Source organism: Rhinolophus sinicus, linkage group LG06 (assembly GCF_036562045.2).
Source record: "Rhinolophus sinicus isolate RSC01 linkage group LG06, ASM3656204v1, whole genome shotgun sequence".
In the NCBI taxonomy this organism is placed as follows: Eukaryota; Metazoa; Chordata; class Mammalia; order Chiroptera; family Rhinolophidae; genus Rhinolophus; species Rhinolophus sinicus.
The window spans coordinates 107,611,658-107,637,547 of record NC_133756.1 but is presented as its reverse complement, the minus strand read 5'-3'; the positions used below and the strand labels follow the sequence as shown (position 1 = coordinate 107,637,547).

General features: G+C 37.2%; 1 protein-coding gene across 6 annotated transcripts in view; it reads right to left on the bottom strand.

Moving 5' to 3' along the window:
* Positions 1-25,890, bottom strand: part of GRM5 (glutamate metabotropic receptor 5) — a 456,294-nt gene that overhangs the window by 53,219 nt on the left and 377,185 nt on the right. For all 6 annotated transcript variants that reach the window (XR_012497441.1, XR_012497444.1, XR_012497443.1 and 3 more), the window contains exon 8: positions 6,563-7,502. Coding sequence is in view for 2 of the 6 variants with exons in the window: in XM_074335624.1 (XP_074191725.1) it covers positions 6,563-7,502 (940 nt within the window). In the remaining 4 variants the exon portion in view is untranslated. The remainder of the gene's footprint in view (positions 1-6,562; positions 7,503-25,890) is intronic.

The following is a 25,890-nucleotide window of genomic DNA, read 5'->3' as shown; positions in this document are numbered from 1 at the left end:
CTCCCACTCACTTCAAACACCCTTATCCCATCATTCTTGCCACTATCTGAAGCAGTTCTGGAAGTCCTCTTTCGTGAGTATCTTTAGTTGTGCTGTCATGTCTTCCTCGATGTCCTGAATCATTTTGACTTTGGGGAAGAGCCAGAAGTCACATGGCACTAGATCCAGTGAATAAAGTGAATGAGGACACACCACAATGTGTTTATTTGACAGACACTGCCACATAGCAGAAACAATGTGTGACAAGGAGTGTTGTCATGATGGAGAATGATTTATGGCACACTTCAAAACATACCTACTCTCAACCGTAGCTCACACCCCACTGACTGCACAGAACAAGTTGAAACTTGTCACACACTGTTACTAACATGCTGCTTCGCATATAGAAGATCTGCTTTCCATTGGATTGCACTTGGCAGCAGCATTCACCATATTTTTTTATCACAATGGAAGGGTTCTGTGTCACACATTGCTTCTGTTATGGTTTGCTCAAAAAGACGCATTGGGTCTTATGCTCAGGGGATGTCATCCTGAAAAATCATGCGAGGCCTTATTTTCTGGTTAGGTCTTATTTTTGGGGAAATGCAGTAGTAACAGTGGGACGTAGTTACCAGCCCTGAAGTGAAGGAGCAAGGGGAGGGAGCAGTGACCTTACAGAGACCCAGGGATAGCAAGGGCTGTGGAAAGAGGACAGGAGTCTTGGGAAAGGATGCAGCCAGTTCAAAATAACCCCGCAGAAAGGAAGCCCACCACCAGAGGAACAAATAACCTGACCTCACTCGCCTCCCTCCACCTTCTGGCTGGTGCCTCCCACTGCCTGAATCCTATTGCATCCAAAGGCAAAGGAGCCCACTGCTGCAGCCCATGAGTCTTGTCTCCCAGGGCACTGGGTGGATAAAGAAGAGATGGTTGTGGATCTGCAGTGGCAAATGGAAGGGACAGTCCCCTAAAGGAATGTGTCTTTATTCTAATGGCAATGAAGGCTTCCAGCCTTAGAATCCTTTCCCTTATACCAACTACAGACACTGACAAAAGAGGACTTCCAGAACAGCTTCAGAAAGTGGCAAGAACTATGGGATAAGTGTGTTTGAAGTGGGGGGGGGGGTTGAGGGGGACTAACGGAAATGTGTCTTTTACTGTAATACATTTTTTTAAAACATTCACTGTAATTTTTTAGCACACCTCGTATATAGGCCTCTGTCATGAATTTAGAAATGAAAAGCTCACTGCATCTTAGAACCTCAGCACCATGATCCTGGAAATTCTTACTCTTGTAGAGCCAGAACTTTAGACTCGTCATGTTCAATGCTTTATTTAGGTCAGAACTGATTTTGTGTTCATTTGTCAATTTGCAACTGAAGTGAAGGCCTTAAATAGAAGCCTGGCATTATTTGCTTGACAGTGATTTGATGCTTCACTGTGTTGTGCTAGAAATCAGTGTTTAGAACCAAAATGTTAATCACAGGGACCTCTATACATTGACGGCATAAATAGTACGTTTCTATATAAAAAAATCTATAGTGACTCACTCTCTTTTAAATAAAAATCTCCCCTTGCTATTTCAGTGAACTGAATGACTGACTCTGGGTACTTTTCTTTTTGTGTTCTAGGTTGAGCCTCTTTAAGTTTCCAGAAAACTGCTAGCTCTATTAGAAGTAGCTCTATTCTTCCCTTAGGTGTTCAGAAAACAAAAGTGATCTCTCTCCATGACCGGAAGTTGAAATTGCCTCTTTCTGGTACCCTTCTAATTGATGATATGATTTACTCTTCTGACCTCAGAAACATGTCTTCTTTTTTGACTGTGATGGTGTTTTGTAAAGTGAGTCCCCTTTGTGCCCTGTTTCCCCGAAAATAAGACCTAGCCAGACGATCAGCTCTAATGTGTCTTGTGGAGCAAAAATTAATATAAGACCCAGTATTACATTATGTTATGTTATATTATATTATATTATATTATATTATATTATATTATATTATATTATATTAATTGCATTATATTATATTAAAGACCCAGTCTTATATTATAGTGAAAAGACCGGGTCTTGTATTAATTTTTGCTCCAAAAGACACACTAGAGCTGATTGTCCGACTGGGTCTTATTTTTGGTGAAATACAGTAGTATCAATTCTCCAGAATGTCAAGAGAGTTACTTGAAAAAATAGTCCTGTGTTCAAAAAGTTTGAGGAAAGATTGAAAAAAATGAACAGAGGAATGATTGTCTTTTATACTGCAAGACTTCTCAGTGTTTATCTCCAATAAAAGGATAGAGTAGTCAGAGTTTTTTCAAACTTGTTTGACAAAATAACTTTTTTTTTCATGGAGCAATTTGGAGACTAGCTTTCTGAAGAATACATTCTTGGAAATACTTAGCTCAAATCGCCCAAAGTTAAGATCTGATTTAAAAACTGCTTTATAACGTACTAGTCATGAGACTATGGGCAAGTCTAACCATGCTGCATCTCAAATTCTATCTCTGAAAAATGGGAATGATTATTGCTTCCACCTTCAGTATTCTGTGACCACTAGACAATTCTATTACTATTACCATGACTACTGCTAGGCACTGCCGCTTTCCACGGTAGACACTATTTATTGGTTTATCCAATACACACTTGACACCACCCCTTTCTGCCTTCTGGTTTCCATTATGCACATTACAAAAGCTAAATGCACACTTTCTTATACTCATGCAGCTAGGGATAGCTATATGAGACAATTTTGGCGAATGAGACACAAAGGCAATCTTTATGGGACTCTGAGAAGACTTTTGCTGTCCCTAATAAAATGACACAATGTATGGAGCCATGACAGCCATGACTAACCATTAATAAAAGGTGTCCAGAGTGGCAGAGATGTTAGCTATGGCATCCCTGAGCTTTGGGAGGATACCAAGAGCAGTCTACCTGCATATTTCTTGTGACGTGAGGAAAATTAAACCCAAGCAAATCATAAAGGCGTCTGAAAATCAGGCTTAATCTTACTTGCAGCTAACACATTTCTAAAAATTTTATCTACTACTTATTGAGTGCTTCCTGTATGCTGATACTAAGCATTTCACATGTATCACTTCATTTACTACTCACAACAGGGTTTATTTAATTTGCCATTTTGCAGTGGAGGAAATGGACTGAAGGACCTTGTTCAAATTTACACAGCACTCCAATCCCAATAGATGGGCTCATTGGCATATTACAGAATTCAAGCTGGAGAAGCATAACTAATGGAGGTAATTTAGAATAAAATGTGAAAGTGTTAGAAGCACCCAATTTCTTTTTCAGCCAGTATCTAAGCCCCAGTGTGACAGGCAATATGACACACACTGGTCTTTATAAAACCATAAACTAAAAAGGGAGGGAAGTCCATACATAACCAGTTATGTTCGACAATGTGCTAAATACTATGTCAGTGTTCTGATCCCCTTGATTTGGGATCACAGAGAAGAAGTACTTAATTTGAGAACTCATGGGAGGCATAGAGGAAAGGCATTTTAGTTTGGATCAAATTTATTTCTTAGGATGGTTGCTTAAAAGAGGGAGCAGGTATGTTATCTAAGTGATGCAAGGGTATAATAGTTTTCTCTGGCTTTCTTCTCCATAGCAAAAGCAGGTTCCAGCCTGAATATCCTGGCTTATGGCATAACAGAAATCTCTCCATGACCTGACTATAGCCTGCCTCAGCTATAACTACATGATCACATAGACAGACCTGGATTTGTCAAGATTGCCTATAGAAAACCCAACCATTGCCAAAGATCCCTCCTTACTTCCTTTGATAGTCAAATATTCAAATGTACTGACTACAGAATTCAGTCTTCAAGACATACGTTCCCTTGTACGGACACCAAGTTAAAATATTGCCAAAAATCTTGAGCATTTCTGTTTTCTATTGGCACAATCAGTCAATTTTATTGTTTATATTGCCCTTTGATTTACTCAAGTAAAAACAACATAGTTGAAAATAGTAATCTAACGTTACTAGTGGAACATTAGAATTATAGCAAAACATGAGATGAACGGATGGGATTAATGACCTGATTCTTTAGCAGAAACAGGAGTGCAGGGGATATTGGTAATACAGACCACTGTAGGCTTCATTTTATAAAAGTAGAACCACTAGAGGGTAGTAGTATGCACACTTGCAGAAAAGAAAAAATCCTTACCACATCACTACCTTCCCAAATCCATTCGTTCAACAAATATACAAATGATCACTGAGTGTCTTCTGTTTGCCAAGCACCCTTCTTGGTACTTTCAGGCACTGGAGGCACAGTGATAAGAAACATACACAAGACCCTCAATCTCAAGGAGATTACCCTGCTTAAATTGGGACAAAGGGTATCCTCTACAGTTTGTCAAGGAGTTGAATAATGCGAAGACGGGGGTGCCTTGGAAAGCCCAGCCTGTATAATCCATATGTTTATAGATCTGTACTGCCTTTTATGAGGCTTTCTTTGCTATTAAGATCATCCTGGTTGCATATCTGACAGATTTTCAGATGTGGAAGAAGACTGACAATTGTTAACGTGGTTAATAACAAACACTTAATAAGTGTTTACTATATGGCATACATTTTACACGTATTAACTAATTTACTCTCACAACCACCGGATGAAGTATGTATTTAATTATCTCTATTCATCAGAGGAGGAAATCAAGGCAGAGAAAAGTTAAGTGATTTGCCTAGAGTTACACACCTAGTAAGTGACGCTGCCAGGATTCAATCCCAGTGCTGTTGGCCTCTGCACACTGCTACCTTCAATAAAGCATTTACTGTGTGCCTGGACTTTACCCATATTATTTCTTTCACTCTTTACAATCCTATGAGGTAGGTGATATGATCTCAATTTGGAAGAAAGTAAGGCTCAAAGAGAGGAGATGGCAGTGCCAGTGTTCAAACTCAGGAGAACCTGGCCACAAAGCCAGTACTCTTCACCATCGCTGCATGCTGTCTCTCTCAGGAGCTGGCCCAACTGAGTTTTTGGGGAGCTTAGGCCAAACTCACAGTTCTGTTCCTCCAGCAACCTGTTTGTTTTATCTATCAGCATGCCAAGTAAAATTTAATTTACAGAAAGAGTTGAAAGAAAGGCTAATAAAGTAAATTTGAAAAAATAAATTTCCTTAGACAAAATAAAAGGCTCATCTTGCAGAAATTTCCAATAAAGAATGTTTTAAAGAGGAGTCAGGAAGGCAGATGGAAAATACGCCAGCATGTTGGAGATATGGAAGGCCTTCTGTGTATACACCATGACACCTCCAGGATTTACTGAAGAAGTCGAAGATATGGTTGTTTTCCCTGAGGTTTACAATTTAGTTGACTATCTGGCACAAAGTCCATGAAAAGAGATGAGAGGCATACAGGAATTAGAAAAGAATTGAAAGTGGCAAGGCTACAAGGTGATAATGCAAACGAATTGGGCCATGTCGATAAACTCCAAGTATTTTGTGAGTTCTTTTCAACCCTCAGCAGAGAAAGTATGTTCACCGTCACCATCATTCAGTTTTTGAAGAATTAGAGCTGATAGAAAAATAAGACTTTTCATGCAGGCTAAATAATGGTGTAAGAGAGTTGTTTAAGTAATATTATTTAGCTATTTATCTTCCATTCGAAAGATATTTATCTTCCATTTATTTAGCAGATTATGTCCTGACTAGCTCTTTTGCTATGTACTTCTTAAAGAGAGGAGATCCTTATTCCCAATTCTACCACCTTTGTAGCCTTTTTAATACCTCCAAATTTGTTCCCAAGCCATTGATAAGATGATCTCATTGCCTTTTGAAGTACCTTAAGGAGCATTTATCACATAAGGAAGTCTCTCATGGGTGGGGGTGGGGAGGGCGGGAATCATTGGCTGCTGGATTCAGATTCTTTTCAGATGGAAACTGCCCAATAACTACTCCTGTGATACTGAACTTGATGGGGTGGGATGTGCAACAGGGAAAATGGGAACCTGGCTGTTGTTTAGGAAGATGATATGCAAAGTCATTTTGTTTTGTTCCTTTCAGCTACTTAGACATTTCTCTGAGTTCAAGTTGTCCATTAAGGACTAAGATATACTTTCTACATTTCTCTATGGGATGGGCCATCAAGGGCTCTTGTGGGCTTGAAAAAGGTTCAGGCACATGCAAGTGCAGTCAGATGCATAATGCTCTTGGTATTTTGCTCTCATCTGGACCTTTGTTAGCACTAATTTTCTCTACTCTTTTCTGGTGAATTAGAATTTAGTCCACAATGTATCTCTGTCCTCTCAGGACCTGGAAGGGCCTTACCTTGGCTCTGACTTAGCTGTGCTCTCCCTACCCTCCTGACCTCACTTCCCTTTCGCTGTAACTCTGCTTTATCAGCGACCTCAACTTCTTTGTCTCTGGCCTAATAAGGCACTGGGTCCACATGCAATTAACCCCACAACAAGCCCTCCGTGAAAATGCCCAAAGCTTCTTGCTCAGCACCCTGCCTCCCGTAGTCTCATTCACTCAGATGCTTTCCATTTAAAAGAGAGCCAGGAAGCACATGGCACTGCCTCAGCAATAGGGACCAGTGCCCACGGTGCCCCCACGGCTTTTACCTTAGGGTTTCCCCAGAGGAGCCTCTCCTCTTCCATAGGTTGACTAGGCTGCTGGATCTGCTGGCGGCGGAGGATGACTTGCCGTCCCCCACGTGCATGCGCACCACGGTGGATGTGGTGAAGGCGCTGCGGACGTTCCTCTCGGGTTTGGCCAGGATGATGTACACCTTCGGCACAAACATGCAGCCCAGAGCCACGGTGGCGCTCAGGCTGACTGAGAAGCACATGGTGATGATTTTGTAGTTGCTGCCAAAGTAGATGGGCACAAAGGCCAGCCATATAATGCAGGTGGTGTACATGGTGAAGGCGATATACTTGGCCTCATTGAAGTTAGCTGGGACGTTTCTGGTCTTGAAAGCATAGAAGGTACAGCTCAAAATGAGCAATCCATTGTATCCAAGAGGAGTGACCACTCCGAGGTTGGTGGTATTGCAAATCAGGTAGACTTCCCGAATGCTTGGATAGTCGTGCATTATATCGGGAGGCTCCATTATAAAGAGGGCGACGATGATGCCCAACTGGATGCATATGAGAATGAAAGCAATCACTAGCTGGGCACAGGCACTCATGAATCGGGGCTTTTTGGTACAGATCTTCTTCTTGCTGCCAGCCAGGATCCTTGCAATCCGGTTGGTCTTGGTTACAAGGGCTGAATAGCTCATGGCTGGAGAGAGACCAATGCCGATTCTCTGAAGGTAGCAATAAATCTGTTGGGGCTTTGCAATGAGGCAGAAGGTACATAAGTAGCCCAGGCAGATGCCAGCAAGGATAATGTAGCAGAGTTCCCTGCTGGACGACTTGACTACTGGTGTATCACGGTAAATGATGAAGACCGCGGTAACAAACAGGGTGGCCAGTAGGCCCAGGCAGGCAAACACCACAGCTGCAATGGGCTCAGGGTCACCCCAGCGAAGATACTCTACTGGAATCAAATCACAACCTGAAGACACACAGACACATATTGAAAAAGAAGGAAGAAACGTTTATTTGGGTCACTTATGCCTAAGGTACAAGCAGCTGCTTATGACTCTTGCTTTGTCTCCAATCTACCTTTCTAATTTCATACTACTCATTTCTTTATATATTCATTCATAAAATAGTTATCTTTATATTATCAATGCATACCCTGTGATAGGATCTGTTCTAGTTTCTGAAAACAAACTGATTAAGAACACATTTCCTACACTCATAAAATATACTCAGGGGTGGGGTGGGAGGCTTCTAAAGAATCACAACTGTAATAAGGGCGGTGCAGAAGTATAACGTAGATCCTGACCCAGTCTGTGGGAGACAGAAAGGCTTCCTTCAACAGGAATTAGCAATTGGAAGTATTGGTTTGGCTGCGTTTGGGGATTGAGTAGATTTGGCAAACAGAGATTAATGGGAAGGAAAGAGCTAGGGGGCACTGAAGGCAAGAAAGGAAGCCACTGACAACAGTGTGATGAGTGGCATAAGACAAGGCAGGGTGGTAGGCAGGAGGGGGTCTTACAGAGCAGAGAGTCCTAGATCAATAGGAAGTCATTTGCGAGATCTATGTAGAACTGAGGAAATGATAGGGTCTGATTTGTGTGTGTGTTTTAAACATTCCTTTGGTTGCTGTGTGGATTTTGGATGAGATAAAGGTGTGGGCAGATTTGAGAGTTATTGGAAGCAATACAGAGTGCTTAAATGGATGTGGGGGTATGTGAAAGGTAAAGTAACCAAGGATGACTAACACTGGGTCCATCTGTTCTGTCCTTGAATTTACTAGAGATAAGTAAGGATTTTCAGAGAATCAGATGCTCCCAATGTTATAGAAGAGAAGACAGTGGTTTTTTTTTTTTTTTTTTTTAAAAAAAGGAGTGGGTAGTAGAGGAAAACTGACCCCAAAGGCAAACAGCTGGACTGGATGGGAAGTGCCAATACTCTGCAAATTATTCTCTACTCATGGCTTGCAAGTTTGCAAGTTTTTCTCTTGTTTTGTTTTTTTAATATCACTTGATTACACAGCAGAAAAGTGACAAATTTGGCATCATTTATGTGTCTTCTTTTAAAATGTTTTTTGGGACAGTGTTTCTCAAACTTGGTTGTGCACTGGAATCCCTCCAGATATTTTAGGAAAATACTGTGGCCTGGGTCTCACTGACAGAAGTTCTGATTTAATTGGCCTGGGCATCAGGATTTAAAAAAAATACTCTAAGTGCTTCTAAATGTACAGCTGAAGTTGAGAACCACTGCTCTAGATGGATCATTCCTGTCAGTTAGACTTTTTAAAAAAATAGAATTGAGATAGCTTTATTGAGTTTGTAGGAAAGGTGTTAAGTAATCTGGAGCATTGAACATTTGAGGAATGTGGTAGAGATTACTAATTGCTTGCAAATATTTATCCTCCCCTTTATCCTCAGCAACAGATCTCCAATTACATTTGAGGTAGTAAAGGATATAGCTAAAACATTACATTTTCCAGCAGCCTTTGTAGTGAGATTTGCCATGTGACTAGGTTTTGGCCAATAAGATATAAGCACAGAATTTCTGAAAGGAAAATGACTCATCTTGAAGAGACCTGCTTTTTCCTTCTGTTGCCTGGAATATAAACATGATGGCTAGAGCTCTAGCAGTTATCTTACACTATAAGGTAACTTTAAGGACAGAGAGCATGTTCTGGGTCTTGGAAGAGAAAAAAGAGAGAGCTCGAGTCCCTATTAATCATGGAACCACTGACTAGCTCTGGACTATGGACATTACATTTCCCTTGTTTAATCTTTGTTCCTTTTTTTTCCTGATATATGCAGCCAAAACAAATTCTAGTTGATACAGGTATAAGGTTTTCCTATTAACTTCCCATATCTCATGATTAAGAATGTTGAAGTAAGTGGCTTTGAATATCAATGATTACTGGGAAGTTAGGAAGGCAAAACAAATAATGATATCAAAACATTCTTGTCCTTCAAAGTACCTCTAAGGACAGCTCTGTTGTAAAAAGGAAAGGAAATATTCTTTCTTCTTATTTCTGCCTTGCCATTCTCTTTCTTCAAGATCTCAGGTTTCACAGAGTACAATTATTATTATAGGTAAATTCATTATGGGTTTAATAGGATTTGTGAGTTAGCCTAGGATCTTCAGCATACCTTAAAAATTGTTTATTTGGAAAATGTATCCTTATTTTAAAAACCTGTGCATTTAATATTGAAACAAAGTGCTTTTAACGTGTAGCTAGCCCAGACTAAATATAAGACAGTCATTTTACATTAAGTCATTAATTATAAATAAATGCATATCTCATTGCTAATGAATATACCTATATCTATATTTTTAGGCATCTGTGCTCACATGTGCTGCTTATATGTTGGAATTCAACCTCTGAGACATTAGTATACCACAGGGTTTTGTTCATATGTACAAATTTGTTCGTTGTAGAGACAATTTTACAACAGGAAAAGAGGGATTAGTCATTCCTGTTTTACTTCTTCCATAACAATTTATTTATAACACTGATAAGAAAATAAGATTTATTATCTACTGTAGTTAATTGTATAGGGGCCTGTTTCCCGAGTTGGTCATGAGTTACTAATATTCTTAGTAACTTACTGATACAGGAAACATGTTATGTGGTACCTGAAGTAGGAGTCCTTTCATTAGCTAAAGAAAATCAACTGAAAAAAATGTATTTACTTTAAGGGCTGTCATTTTACTTCCCCCCTGCACCCCCACCGCCAGTCTGCTAAATCGTAATTGCTTTTCTTGAAATGTAATTAACACCCTAATGACTAAATGTTTTGCATATGATAACATTCACCACTATTTTTATGTCAAATATTTTCTTCAACGCTTCATGTGCAATTCATTAACATCATGTGTGAAACTAAAGAAAAGCCCATTAATATATGTGTTGGAAGAAATGTACATAAAGCATGCCTCTAATGTGATGTGATTATTTTCATCAATTTACCAGAATTTATACATTCAAGTGAATTTTTTTTTTTTCATTTAATGTGAACCACTCAGAAGGCTTCATGTTTAGTTTAATGATGCTGCCATTGCACAAAGTACTTTTGTAACTATTTTCTTGGAATAGGGATTCTGATTAGAGTGTTATAATCACTGAATCTTATAATTGGATAAGATCGTAGAGTTTCCAAAAACGGATGTGCATCACAACCATTTGGAGAGCCTCCAAGAGTGCAATTCAAGGGTCTAAATTCAGGAGATCGTGAATCAGTACTTTTGGGGTGGGACAAAGGAATCTCATTTTGAATAAGCAAGCTCAATGACAACATAACTGGCTGTCATCTCAGCCTTAGAGATTATTAGGCTGACTTCTCATCCAGTGTGTGAATGTCTTCTATGATAATGCCAGCATTGATCACCCTAACTACACTTCAGGCTTTCCATGAACTACTATGTCTCAAGACCAGGACTAGTGGTAGGGGAAGATAGATTATAAAGGAAGGAGGTCAGGCTGACAGGTGGAGACTAGAGGTAAATAAACTGGTCAAAATGGCTATGACAAGCAGATAGTCAAGGGATGATAGTGCAAAAACTAAAAGTCACTGTATTGAAGTAAACATTCAGCTGGTAAAGACATTTTAGAGCTAGGATTGAAAGAAATTATGAGGTACACAGAAGAATCATGAGAGAGGCTTCTAACTACATTGATGGCCATGCTATTAACTGATATAAGGTTGTAGGAAGAAAAGGGTCGCATATTATGGAAGTGATATCTAGTTCCAGGTTGAAGGCATTGTGTTTGAAGTGTCTATGATCTACTGAGCTGATGGAAGCAGAAGCTTAGAAGAGATATCAGGGTGGAAGTTATAGCTTTAGGAACCATCTATTTACAGAAGGAAATAAGAGACACGGAATGAATGCAATCAGTGAGGAAATTCATAGATGCAGATGAGAGCAGAGCCTTGAGGTCTGGTGTAACACCAACATTAAGGAATGGTAGAGGAAGAAGGTATGTCAGGGAAGACCTAAAATAGAGCAGCTAGAAGGAAGGAAGTGTGTCAGAAGGCAAAGGAAAGTGTTTGACTGCATGGCCTACCATATCCCCATCTAACAATATTACTTCAGTTTTTCTTTTTTCGTTCTTTCTTTCTTCTTCTTTATTTCTTTGAAACCCTTACCCAAAGAATTTGCACAAAGCTTTGATCTTCAAGTTTACAGGTATCTCTCTGGTGGTATATAATTCTCTTATATTCCCCCCACACCTCATTACTATTATTAGATCTATTTATTTTGAACAAGGGATAGTATCCTTCCATTGCTGTATTTCTCCCATGGAAAATGTTCCACCCAATCTCAGTATCTTGAGATAATGCTAACCCTATTATAATAAAAATTCAAATTCTCATTGATTACTACCCCTACTATGTTAGTATTATTGGTTAATAATCATCTTAATGCCCTGTTATTCTTCCTAATTCTCTTCTTCTGTGAATTTGTGAGCATTTTCTCCATTTAATGGTTTTCTTTTCTCTATCCCCATTTCATCCTTTGTCAATGGTAAGTTAGTGGAAGCACAGTAAGTTACTATATCCCAAAAGGGCATGTAGAAGTTAATTAAGAATGCATGGTATATATATATTTACAGTTTTATTATAAATTTAATCAAATTAGTACATTATATTTTAGATGAAAGATCTTGATCCTGTCAGTGAAGTTCCCTCCTAGCAAGCATATCGGTTTTTTCAGAAGATGTACATCATCCCATTGCTTTCTAGAAATACAGATGAGCCGTAGATTAGAAAAACACAGCCTGTTTTTTGATAACATCTATTTAGGTAGCTATCCATTTCTCACTTTTCTCTCCTTTCACACTTGACCCATATTCTGTGGTTCTCTAATATAATCCATCCTTTCATTTGTTGAAGTAAAATATATATTGAAAATATAATGTTTTTTTAAAGGGTCAGTGAGCTGCCAAAACTGTGTTATCCACATTCATTCTGTGACTCTATCAATGTGCTTCTGACATATCTAATGGGAGAATGGATGTTCTACTGATGACCTGAACACCTGAAAATTATGTGACTGCTCAGCAGTAACCAGTACCCATGCTTACTGTTTGGGCATTAGTCTTACAGGGTTAATATTCCTGTAGTTAATAGTCACAGACTATTGCATTTTCAAACCTGGTTCCAAGTGCTGTTCAGACAGAAGGAATGGGAAGTTAAAGATCCTGGGACAGATGTCTGATATTCCATAAGACAGGCTGGGCCGGAACTCCTTACAAGCTCCATTATTCCTGGTATATTTTTGGTGGAAAAGAAGTTGCTGTTGAGAATCATGTGTCCTCAGCTTCCGATTAGGCCACTTCAGGTATACAAAACCGAGATGGGGCTGTTGTGGGACTATCCTTTGACACATGAGCAATAGTTGTGCCCAGAGTACAAGGAGCTGACTGGTGACTAAGAGCATCATGCTTGCTTTCAGTCTGTTCCACCCACAGGCCACTTGAATGCCTTTCCTCCTCTCTTTACCCTCTGGATTTGGGTCTCTAGGATGTGGGTCAGAGATATCAGAGGAATGCAGACTCAGAATTTTTTCTGCATTATCCATATCCCTGATCCTTTAATATTTTCTCTTCACTTAGCCTAAGCTAAAGTTTTTAATCACTTCCATAGTTCAGAAGAATTGGAAGTGGTGTGTGTGTGTGTGTGTGTGTGTGTGTGTGTGAGAGAGAGAGAGAGAGAGAGAGAGAGAGAGAGAGAGAGAGAGAGAGGCTGAAATTATATTGTTAAGGTCTGTCATCCCTGTTTGACTCTAAGCATCCTGATTTTAAGAACTTTGTCTCTTTCGCTCACAAATGGATCCCTAGTACTGAGCCAGTGTCTCACTCATATGGTTAGCATAAGCAATTTACAAATTAATATATTTATTATATAACTAAAGTATACAATATTCATCTGGTATATGGATCAAGTCATTCTCAACAAAACTTTTTGTTGCCTTTACGAAGTCTCATGTTACAGAACTGTTATGTACTGTTATAGACAGAGGGCTAAATCAGTGCATTACATCTAAATTTTAGTTAAGATTCTGGTAACCAAGAGACGGCACATCTAAATAAGACCTCGAAGGCTTACTTCTGCCTAGGGGTGTGCCATGTTCACATTAGAAATATTTCTGGTACTGACTAGGAATTGATAAATGTTTTATGAATGGCTGGTTAATCTAATTCTGAATCATTCATTGAATCTGGGAAGTTTCTCTAGAGGAAAGAAGAAGGTAGTAACTAGAAGTTATTTTTTTAACAAGTGCCATCTAACTATAAAGTTCAGGTTCACTGTTCCCAAAAAGGCTGTTAATTGCCACATTTTGTACCTTAGGCCAATAAATTAAAAAAAAGTCCCAAGTCCTCTGAAGGGAAGGCATATTGTAGAGTTGATTGATTTTTTACCATTACCTTAGCATGAGAACATACCATGATCATTCCTTCAAATAAAAATTGAGTGTCTGTCCAAATGTTAGGTAAGTTTTATCAGGAACTGCCTCAATTGGAAGCTGCTGTGTTCTGGTCTATGCCAGCATTTTCAAAAAGGAGTAAACTAATATTTACTGAGTGCCGACTATGTGTCCAGGGCTATCCTAGATATGTTAGGTAATCTTCATGATAAACAAATTAGGTAGGAGTCATTAATTCTATTTTACAGAGGGGCGATATGAGGTTTAATATGCTAACATGTTGGGGATGAGCTTAAAACCCTGTGGGAGTTTTGATTGCTTGCGTGCTTGATTGATTGATACTACATCGGGGGAGGCAAACTGATCAAGTGCCCCTCTGAAAGCGGACCTCAGGCTGCTTAGTAGGAAAGAGAATCACGAGTAATTAACATTGTCTGCCATGGTCCAGGCGGGGCGAGTGGTAGTGTAAGTATTTGATATTTGTTGTCCTGACATAAATCCATGTTCCCTTTTGAAAATCTCATCTGTTCAAACTCTTCAGCAACATTCTCATTCTGGCCTGTATGCCCTGAAGGTTGTTGGTCAGATACAATGATTGGTAAATTGTTGGTTTTGTGTCCCTGCAGTTCTCAAGTATAGAAAATTTTCTGAATGGACACAAAATACCCACAGCACAAAAGAACAAGGACTGACTGTGGGTCGTTTCCAACATTGCCACTGAGGGGACTCACAGACATCCGTTTATCACTGGACTCAGACTGGTTCCCGCCCCTCAAGGTTTATTACATATTTTTGTTTCAATTCCCTAAATAAAATTCCCTCAGAGAATTTAGCCAACTCAGAGCTATACATATATTTTTTTATTGTTGTTTAGTTTTGTTCTTTGCTATTGGTTACATTTTATAGGGGAATTTGAAATGGTATGCAAAGATGTACTTCATAACTAAGACATAAAGAATGATTTAATAGTATTGCAGAGTGCTAAGGGGAAGGATTGTTACAGATGCACATTTGTAGGGAACAGCATTGAAAAACAGCACTTCCGGTCATACTGCAGATGAACAAGAGAGGTAAAACACAGCATATGAATTTAAATATTAGGTTGGTGCAAATGTAATCGTGGTTTTTGCAATTATTTTTAACCTTTCAAACCACAATTACGTTTGCACCATCCAATACTAAAATGTGTAGACTGGAATACTTAGCTTCGTTTTTACCTGTTCTGTTCCTTAGCTAACTCCTACTCTTTCATTTTCCAGATCCTCTTTGAGAATGGCTTTCCTGATTCCCTGAGGCTGAATGTCAGGTTCCTCCTATATAGTCTGGTCACATGGCTCCCTGGACCTGTGCCTATCACAGCGCTTGCATGATATATATATATATATAATATATTATAATATAATCTTATAACGTATACCTTATTATATATATGTATATACATATGATAACACAATTGTTATGCTCATAGTGGGTTTGCTTCTGTGGTTCATGTGGTGGGCTGTGAGCAGTCTGAGAGAAGGAGACTGTTTCTTTGTTTTCTGCTGGTTTTTAGTACCAAGCACATTACTGGCATACAACAGGCAGTTAAGCAGGTTGAATGAATGAATGATTTCATTAAGGAAGAAGAAGACAATTGAGGAATCAGGAGAATATGCGCTTCATTTTCAGCTTGCACACAAATATTTCCTGTGAATATGAGACTTTTGCTTTATCTATTTGTGGTTCAATTTTTCTGTACACAAAATGGAAATAATACAGAATTCTCTTCCTATAATGAGGGCTTTAATCTGGAGAAATCCTTGTAGAAAAATGCACATATAAAAAATTAAAGACTGATTACCTGACCTGACAGTGAAGCAATTTCTCGGGACTAAGTCTATAAAATGCTTAAAACTATCTTTGTATTTTACTAGAATAAAACATTAAAGTCATCACTTTAAAACCAATAGACTATCAATGGAATTTTACATATACAATATGAGCTACAATGAGTGACAATTCACTTTTATTTATTTTTGTTAATTTCCTGGCTTGCCAGACTCTTTTCAGGGTCCCTTTTCTCTGGTTTTAGTCAGACTCATAAAATTGTGGTTTTTCTGCAAATAATCTGCATAGTGAAAAGCATTTCGTCTCGTGGCTGGTCTTCCATGCAAATGTTCAATAGCTTTTTGATTTTATGGTTCAGTTTTTGCAGCCACTTTCTAGGCCCCACAGTATTTCTTCTGTGTTCTCATAGACTGTTTTACACACTTGACTTTTTTTTTTCCCTTTGAGAGACATACCTATCCTAGGGCTGGTTGCAAAATCACATTATACTCTGCCATGGATTTTACCTCTTCCCAAGCCTATTCATTCCTGAATTTTATACATCATAATATTGTAGGTATTCCTCAGTTGAGCTACTGGTATGTATTTAAGTAACTAAGATGCTCATGTTTATTATAAAAAGAAAATATGGGAACACACCCCACACATGTGAGAAACGTACACAAGGGGAAAGATTGATGCCTCATCCTACTCATTACAGATGTTAAAAATTGTTCACCTGGTACAGCTAGAGCTTCTTAGTTAAATTCACATGATTGAGCACCTACTCCACTCAAGGCCCTGGGTCCACACCATGATACAAAGGCAATATATATTCCTTTAAAATAGTGTACTGGTCCAACGCTCAGGCTCTGGGGGCTCAGCCAGACAATACCTGTGCTGAGCTCTAGACACTCATTACCTTCTTTAACACCCACTGCATTTTATGAGGCAGGCACCATTCTTTCATGCTTTTTTAGTTAAGGGAACTGAAGAGTATCTGAAGTGAAAGGAACCATAGGAGGGGGAGTACAAATATGAAGGTGGAGAGAGAAGAAATGTAAAAGAAATAGCCCAAATGCAGAAATCAGATGTGTGGAGGCATAAAACCTCTACAGCATAGTAATATAGTGTCATAAAGAGAATTATAACATCACCAGGAATTACTGCTGAGAATTCAGATGGGAAATCAGTTAAAGCTTTAGGAGGGAAGGTCATAATACCTTCCTACCTACATCTCAAGTATTAGTGTGAGGACCACATAAAATAGCATGTGACTTAAACGGTGGCATGATAATTGTGAAGTGATAAAAAGAGGAAAAAGAGAAGTGCATACATAAAACAGTAGTGACTCAACATCTGCTAAATTGCCTATGTATTTTATTAGATTGTTCTATGTACTTCTGGGGAAAAGCCAGGCCTATTTTATCTTTTTTAGACTGTTTATATATACACAGCCCCAAGTAAATGGTATTATATTATCTTAAATTGTTTGTAAGTACAAGGCAGCACATATGCTCTCTGAATGTTTCACTCGATTTAATGTGATTTTTAAGAGGTGGCAAGATAGAAGATATTTATCTGTTTCATATTAGTCTTATGATATATCAATGCTTTATGAAGCATTTTCCAAGTGGGTTAGAGAATGTAGTGGTAAGCACGGTGTTATAATGTTTTATGTTCTTGGGGAGAAACGTGATAATTTATTTTGGGTCAGCTATATTTATCAAAAACTGCAATCAATGAAACTACTTTATTTTCTTCGGTCTGGTTATATCAGAATGGTTTTTGACCACGATGACATTGTTTTTAGCAATGCCATAAATTTATCATTGTGAAGAACAACACAGTATGCATTTTTCATTGCATAATTTCTGGCAAGAGAAAAATTGGTTTCGACTGTCTTTGAGGGCCTGTTTTGAAAAGTTCCACTGAAAGAGGGACTTTTAACATTTTTTTTTTCCTGAAGCAAATGCTGTTACATTTATAAATATACCATCTTTTTGACTCATCTGGTGGGATAAACAAATTTGTAAGTTAATGAGAATTGAGAAATTGGAAGAGTAAGACGGCATTTTACAATATTTCAGTGTATGAGCTCTGGCATTTCATTTTAAAAAAATCAGTGTTCTTCTCAGCATTAACTGAAACAACTCCATTGAGCTCACTGTTTATAAAGGACCATTGCACAATTTTTTTTCATAGCATTTTAGAGATCTTTTCAAAAAGAATCCAGTGATTCATGGCCATTTCCGTGTTATCTGCAGCATTGTGTTAAGGAAATCAAAACATTAGTTTTACAGAAAGACTTTTACAGTAAGGCTTGAGCCTTACTATGCTATGTACTGTATGAACACAGCACAGATATTTTACATTTTCAACCTCAGTTTTCTATAAAATGGAGATAATAATTCCAAAGGCTTTGGGGTAAAAGGAGGATTAGCTGGCAGAACACAAAGTTCCTATTATAATGAGTGATAGGCACTCAATATAAGGGGATTTGTTTCATTTCTTCCGTTCTGTAATTTATTTCCTCAGCAAATCTTTATTGAGTGCCTATTGTGTTCTAGAATCTTGATATTTTCAAGTGAACAAAACGGGCCACACCTCATCACCCCCCCCAAAAAAAAAAGCAATCAAACAAACATTACCCTTTAGCTTATATTTTGACTGGGGAGACTGACAAGATATGCTCAACAAAAATAAATTAATACACAAAAATATAATAGAATAAAAGGTTATATATCGAAGGGAGAAAATAAGAGACAGAAGAGGGTAATGGTAAGGGGGGACAATTTGTAATATTCAGGGTAGACATTTGAGCAAGGACTTGAAGGAGGGAAGGATAAGAGCCCCAGGGTATCTGGGGTGGAACATTCTAGGCAGAGAACAGCTAACGCAATGACCCTAGGAGAAGAGACTTCTAGATGTTTTAAAAGAAGAACTAAAGGACCTATGTGTTGGGGTAAGGGAAGATGAAGAGAAGGGGAAAGTAGTCCAAAAATATAACAAGGAGCCAAATAATAGAGAACATGAATTTGTAAGGACTTCGACTTTAAATAAAACAGGGAATCATTGCAGGTTCTCAGACAATAGGGTAAACATGATTGGGTTTACTTTTTTTTTTTTCCCTATTTTATTTTTATTTTCTTTAAACATTTTTTTATTAGGTTCAGGTGCACAAAACAATGTAATAGTTAGAAATTTGTCATTTATATCCCTCACACAGTGAACAACCCCCCTACCCCCATCCATTACCCCTCTGACATCGCACACAGCCATTAAATTTCCACTGTCTCTATTCCTAATGCTGTACTCTGCTTCTTGTAAATATATATATATATACACATATATATATAAAATTGTAATTGAGATTCATTATTATTCAGCTTCAGCTTCAGGTGTACAGTGCAGTGAGCAGTGATCAGGCATCTACATCATCCCTAAGGCGGTCTCCCTAACGAGACAAGTGTCCATCAGATATCCTACAAAATCTTTACAACATTATTGATTACATTCCCCAAATTGACTTTTGTATCCCCATGGCAATCTTGTGGTTACCGACTGTGCTTTCTAATCCCTTCATCTTCCCACTTATCCCCATCCCCCCTCCCTCTATTAGAACTGATAAATGAATTTAGTAAAGTAGCAGGATACAAAATTAATATTTAGAAATCAGTTGCATTTGTACGTATCAATAATAAAATATCAGAAGGAGAAATTAAGAAAACAAACCCATTTACAATTGCTTCAAAGACTATAAAATACCTGGGAATAAATTTAACCAAAGAAGTAAAAGATCTGTACTCAGAAAATTATAAGACACTGAAGAGAGAAATTAAAGAAGATACACATAGATGGAAACACATACCATGCTGATGGGTAGGAAGAATTAATATAGTTAAAATGTCCATACTGCCTAAGGCAATATACAGATTCAACGCAATTCCTATCAAACTACCAAGGACATTTTCCACAGAAATAGAACATATAATAGAACAAAATTTATATGGAACCATAAAAGACCCCAGATAACCTCAGCAATCTTGAGAAATAAGAACAAAGTGGGAGGTATAATGATACCTGACATCAAATTATACTACAAGGCTACAGTAATCAAAACAGCATGATACTGGCATGAAAACAGACACAGATCAATGGAACAGAATAGAGAGCCCAGAAATAAATCCATGCCTATATGGTCATTTAATCTACAACAATGGGCTTACTTTTAAAAAAGGTATCTCTGCCTGGTGTCTTGAGAAGTAAGTAGAGGCAGGGGAAGGCTAGTTGGGAGGTGATTTGTGATGATTGCTAAGAGCAGGGATCTTACCATGGAGACAGTGGTAGAATTCTGTATTTGAGGAAGTGTCAATAGAGTTTTATTACTAATTGACTAAGGATATCACAGAAGTCAAAAGATGAGCCCAAAGTTATTGGCCTGAGCTAATGAAAGAATGGGTTTGCCATTGGGTAAAATGTAGAATACTAAATAAAGATAGGGCAGCCTTGGGGATCAGGAGGGTAAAGACCTGGATTTCAGCTTTGGAAAGTAAGACTCGAGATATCTATTATATAGATATTCAAAAAATATGTCAAGTAGGCAGTTAGATATTCAAGTCTGGAGATCAGATGAGGAGTCTAGGTTATATATTTAAATTCAGAATTTTTCAGTACATAGATGTTGTTTAATAATATGAGACTGGTTAAGATCTCCAATGAAGCAAATGTAGATAGAAAAGAGGATCAAGATAGAGCCCTACACTACAAAACTCTATGTTTAATTTTATTTCAAATACTACCCAACAAATAGTTGAATATAAATTTAAATATTGGAGACAATAGATGCTAGATCCCTTCTGAGAAGGGTAAAAAGTATATATTTTTGTCCTCTTGTATGTGAGAAAAAATATCAAAAGTGGGTAATGAAGTCATCAATGAAACCAGAAAACCTTTTTCTTTCTTCTTTTTTTTTTTTTGACAAGGGAGAGTGACTTAAAATGGAAAATGGCAGATGCCTTTTAGTATTGTTATGGCTCATGACTACCTTTATGGAATTTCCAGGTCACCATTAACCTGTGTAATCCATTCATTTAGACTCAGAAGTCCCAAAAAGATAATCTAAGTGAATTTAAAAGAGATGTATATAATAGTGAGTTTAGTTTAACAAATATAAATTTATCACTCTGTGCCATTCACTTGGCCAGATGGTCAATGACTTAAAGGATCTTACTTTCAAATATGAAAGACATTTAATAGAGAGAGGTTGGAACTTCTCTTTTTTTCATTTTCTTATTCATTCTTAAGTCAATTTATCCATCTCTGTGCTTACTTCTCATCGCTATTTTTAAAACATTTTTTTAACACTAGAGAGATAACAGTTAATATAATTGAACTATTAAGAGGTGTTAAACTATTTGTATGCTATTTAATCTCCCCAATAAATCTATGAATTAGTTACTACTATTACCTCCATTTTATGGAAAAGGAAATTGAAGCTCAGAGAAGGAAATCAATTTGCTTAAATTCTCACAATGAGTCATTGGTGGAAAATGGATTTCAACATAGATATGTCTGATTCCGTAGCCTTTTGATTTAAACCACTATGCTATTGGAAGATTATACAGATGGATTGTTAGAGATATGCTCTACATTTTTCAAAAATTCACCTTCCCTAGATAGTATCGGTGAGTGTTTATGTAGCAAATTTAACAAGGAAAATCTAGGAAGTGCTTAGGGACCTGGGAATTCTATCATTAGTCAAGGTAGTCACTTTCTTTTACAGCTGGTAACCATTATGATGTTTGTTCTTTAGAAAAGGATAGTTCCCATAATATAGACTTTGATAGAAAGGGGAATGTGAAATATGATTCACTTGCCTATGAACAGCTTAGTGATACTGGAACAAATACACATTTCTTAGTTAGGACATGTAGTATCACCCTTAGGTTCTGTTTTTCCTGCTTGAAAATTTATCTCCTTTTTACTTGATTAACTTCTCATTTTCACATGCATTGATTCCATTTCCTCTCAGAAGGTACCCCTCAATTTCCAAGACCTCATTAATAGTCTTTCCTTAATGTTCCTATCGTGATAGATGCTTACTCTCATCCTAGTACTTTCTTTCCTTTCTTCCTTTTGTTTTTCCATTAGTTCCTTTATTCTTTCTCTGACTTCCCATCTCTCTTTTATTCTTTCATTAGACAAACATTAAATCAGTTTTTACTATATACTGGGCATACTTAACATATTGAAATAACCTCTTTATTTGTATTTGTGTCTGTTCAGGCTCTGAGATAGTTGAAAGTGGGAACTGTGGTTCCATGATCACTCTGCTGCATTCGGCACCCGTGCTGTGTTTGTATCTAGTTGGAATTCTTTGTTAATGAGGACTTCCATCCTTTGTGCCACCACTGCACCTGACATATGGTTCAATTATTGTATATATCATATGTTATACTTTAATGCAGTAGCTTATTTAAGTCAGCTCTCTTCTATTATGGGTGTTTGATTCCACATACGTCAGACATCTTCCTTTTATATCTCTATTTCACTAGAACCAAGAACAGTGTTGAAAACAGTTATAGAAACTTGATAAAAGAACTTTTGCAAAATGAATGAATGAAGGAATTAATGACCAACTGTGTCGTATATATTCCTATTCAAATTATTGCCTAACCTAGAAGGCAAGAAATTAGAGATTACCCTTCTGAAAACCTGTTCCATTTTTAATATTAACAGGAATTATTTATTAAATTATAATCATAAAAATAAGCACATTTCTCATCTAAACTCCCCTAAAGAACAGAAACATAATATTTAATAAACACCAAGGATTTTTTTTTTTTTTTTACAATTTTTTCTTCTAAATTGAATTGTACTAATCAAATAGGTAGTACATTTAAGCATGTTTGAAATGAAAGATATCAGAGTACCCTGGTGATAAGTAACATGTGACCGGCTCAAAAGCTGAATTTTTTCTCTTTCTGTAATTTTCTGAAAATATGAGGGGGATTCATAAGGTGACTGTGAAGAAAGGCAGGTAGCATAAAATAGTGTAATCACAGTACCCGGGCTTGATTTTATACTAGTTTTGTGATCTTGAGTAGCATGTAGAATCTTCCTGGTTCTTAATTAATTCAAGTGTAAAATTATAATATTTACCTCATTGGATTCAAAAGGATAATGCTTACCATAATTACAATTATTGGTAATAAAAAGCAATCCTCTCATGTTTTCGTTTAATGTACTTATTTGTTAAAAGGTTAAAAAAAAAGAAAAAAATTCCAGGATAAGTGGAACAATTGAGCAACACAAATGAAGAAACCATTTGAAAGAACAGAGTAACTGAAATGCTGGAGTTATACAACTTGTCAGAGGTTACGCCCCCTTGGAGCTCATCCTCCACTTCCTCCTAGGTTCCCACCAACTGCCTTTTGTTTGACTCTGTTCTCTTTTTCCCCCTTAAAGGAAGATGCAAAGGTTCCAACCTCCGAAGCAATTAAGTAACTCAGGGAACCAAAGGAACTTCCTAGAGAATGTTTCTATTGACATTAAAATGTTGATACACACAGCCTTCATTCCATTTTACAGCTTTGCACTTAAAATAAATAAGATACATTTCTTTATGAGTGAAAAAGCAGGAAAACATTCTAACTTCCCATCACAAAGCTTCCCACCAAATTACTTTTTTAAACATTAAATTATTTATCAGATTTTCCTTTTTTAAGTATAGTTGGCATACAATCTTATGTAACTTCTATCAGTTCCACAATATAGTGATTTGACATTTTTATACCTTACAATGTGATTGACTCACTAATTTTAGTAATCATCTGTCACTGTACAAACTTATCACAATATTATTGACTACATTCCATAGAGTTACTTTTGGAAAGCCACATGATTTTTGCTTTTTCTTTTTCACTTGGTTTTGTTGGAAGGTTGCCATAGTTGGCAAACCCACCTGGAAGTGTTTCCATGTCTTTGGCTATGTTTGGAATGGGAAGCTCAAGATTTGTTACTTATATGTCATCCTCAATTGTTTGAGAGAAAACAAATTAAAGATTCTTTCTAGGACAATTTGCCTGTACCTGGTGAGGAGCAGTGTGCAGTGAAAAAATTGTCTTAGCAGAAGCTTTTAGGGAATTCTCTGAGTGCCTAGCCCAAATTGCTGCCTTCCACTATTTTTCCTCCCTTCTCTCTCAAGCCAGACCACACTGTAGTTCCTTCCTCTCTCAGGGAAACGATTAACCTCCTACTATTGATTTTATTTCCTAAGCATATTTTTTCATTGCTCTTTATTCCCACTGCATCATCACTGTCCAAACCACAAATAGATTCACACTGTGATTTGCAAAATATCCTTACTATCATTTTCTTTTATCCTTCTTTTAAAATCCCCAATTTAGCCTTTATTTTCACATTTTCTTTCAGCATTCAATATTTAAGTAGCTCAAATAGTATGAAGTATTTTAAATATAAAAATTTCAACCAAGTAGGGAAGTTTAAAATAAACATACAATTCAGATTTAAGAAATGTTGATATTTTGTCATTTGTTTCAAATTACACACACACACACACACAGAATTTACAGATATAATTGAAATCATTTTTGTAACTCCCATCTGACTTCTTTCCTTCTCTTTTCCCAGATGAAACCACTATTCTGAAATCAGTATCCTCCCTGTTCATGTTTTTAAACAAGATCTACTCTTTACATTGTGACTATGTACATAATGTGGCCCACTTTGATTGCACTTCCTTTCTTATTCAATTTTTGGATATTTCTGGAGATAATAATTGCTTCATTTAAAACTATTTTCTCCAGTAGAATGTAAACATCATAGGGACAGATAATTTTATGTTTTGGTCATAGAAATATTTTCAGCACTTAGATCTATATTTGTTGAATGAATAATTAGATGACTGAATGAATAAACAAATGATTTTAATTTCCCGTAGAATGAACTTTAAATTATTTATCATGGCTTACAAAGCCCTCTAAGAGTTGGCTTTGGCCTAGCTTGCCTCTCTCAATCCCCACCCCTCCCCATCACACACACTCTCAGTTCCTGTAGTCTACATCCAAAACACTCTTCTTTTTCATTTCAGTTTGCTCACCTCCCATCTTTAATTCTCGCATGTAAGCAATTCAGTGAGGAGGCAGCTTTAAACCTCATTTGAGTAGTTTCCACTAATACAGGCTCCTACACCATTCCGGTCTCTGCTGTTAACACTAAATATCTTACCATTATTTGTCAATATTGAGGATGATGATCTCTTTAAGGACAGGTCTCCTGTTTGTCCTATTCATTGGTAACATAAATAGCAATGAATTCCTATGGTCTAACAACCATCAGGTATGTATGTTAGCAATGAATAGGAATAGCAATGTCCTATTCATTGCTAACATAAATACCTGATGGTTGTTAGATAAAGAACAACTACTTGCTTCCTTCAATGAAAATAGGTTGAATTATGGACATTGTCTACGTTCTGCCTTGTCCTCCATGTATAATTTTTTTCCTTTTCTTCCTGGTTTTTGTGCCAGATTCTCTCCTTCTCTTTTCCTAATTCCCTGGTTCCTTCCAGTTTATGAGGACTATTAAGAATACGGCTAGCTTAAAGTTTATTTTAATGGCTTTATTGATGAAAAGTCATTCTCACAGTATATAATTCAGTATTATATGCATATATGTTTATATACACGTATGTGTATGTATGTATGTGTGTATGAAAAATTAACTCACAATCCCACCACTCATAAACATCTTCCCTTAACAGTAGATAACCTTCATTTCAGACATCTTTCTACGAATATGTACATATATACAAGTTTATAGATAGACATTAATGTCAGTTGATTGCCACTCCTAGCTGTTTTTGTAAATAATTATTCAAATAATTCTAAGTGGCCTCAGATCTCAACTGTGCTAACAATCTTACAGAGTTGTGTTGGGATTAAATGAATTAACATTTGTAAGATGCTTCAGACAGTTCCTGGCACACAGGAAGCACTATGTATATGTTAGTTGCTGTTATCACAATGAGGGCACTGACCCAACAGTGACCTAAGGTGTCCTGTTGTAGGCTGAAGTGGGGTTAACTATAAGTCAAGTGGGTAGAAAAAAGC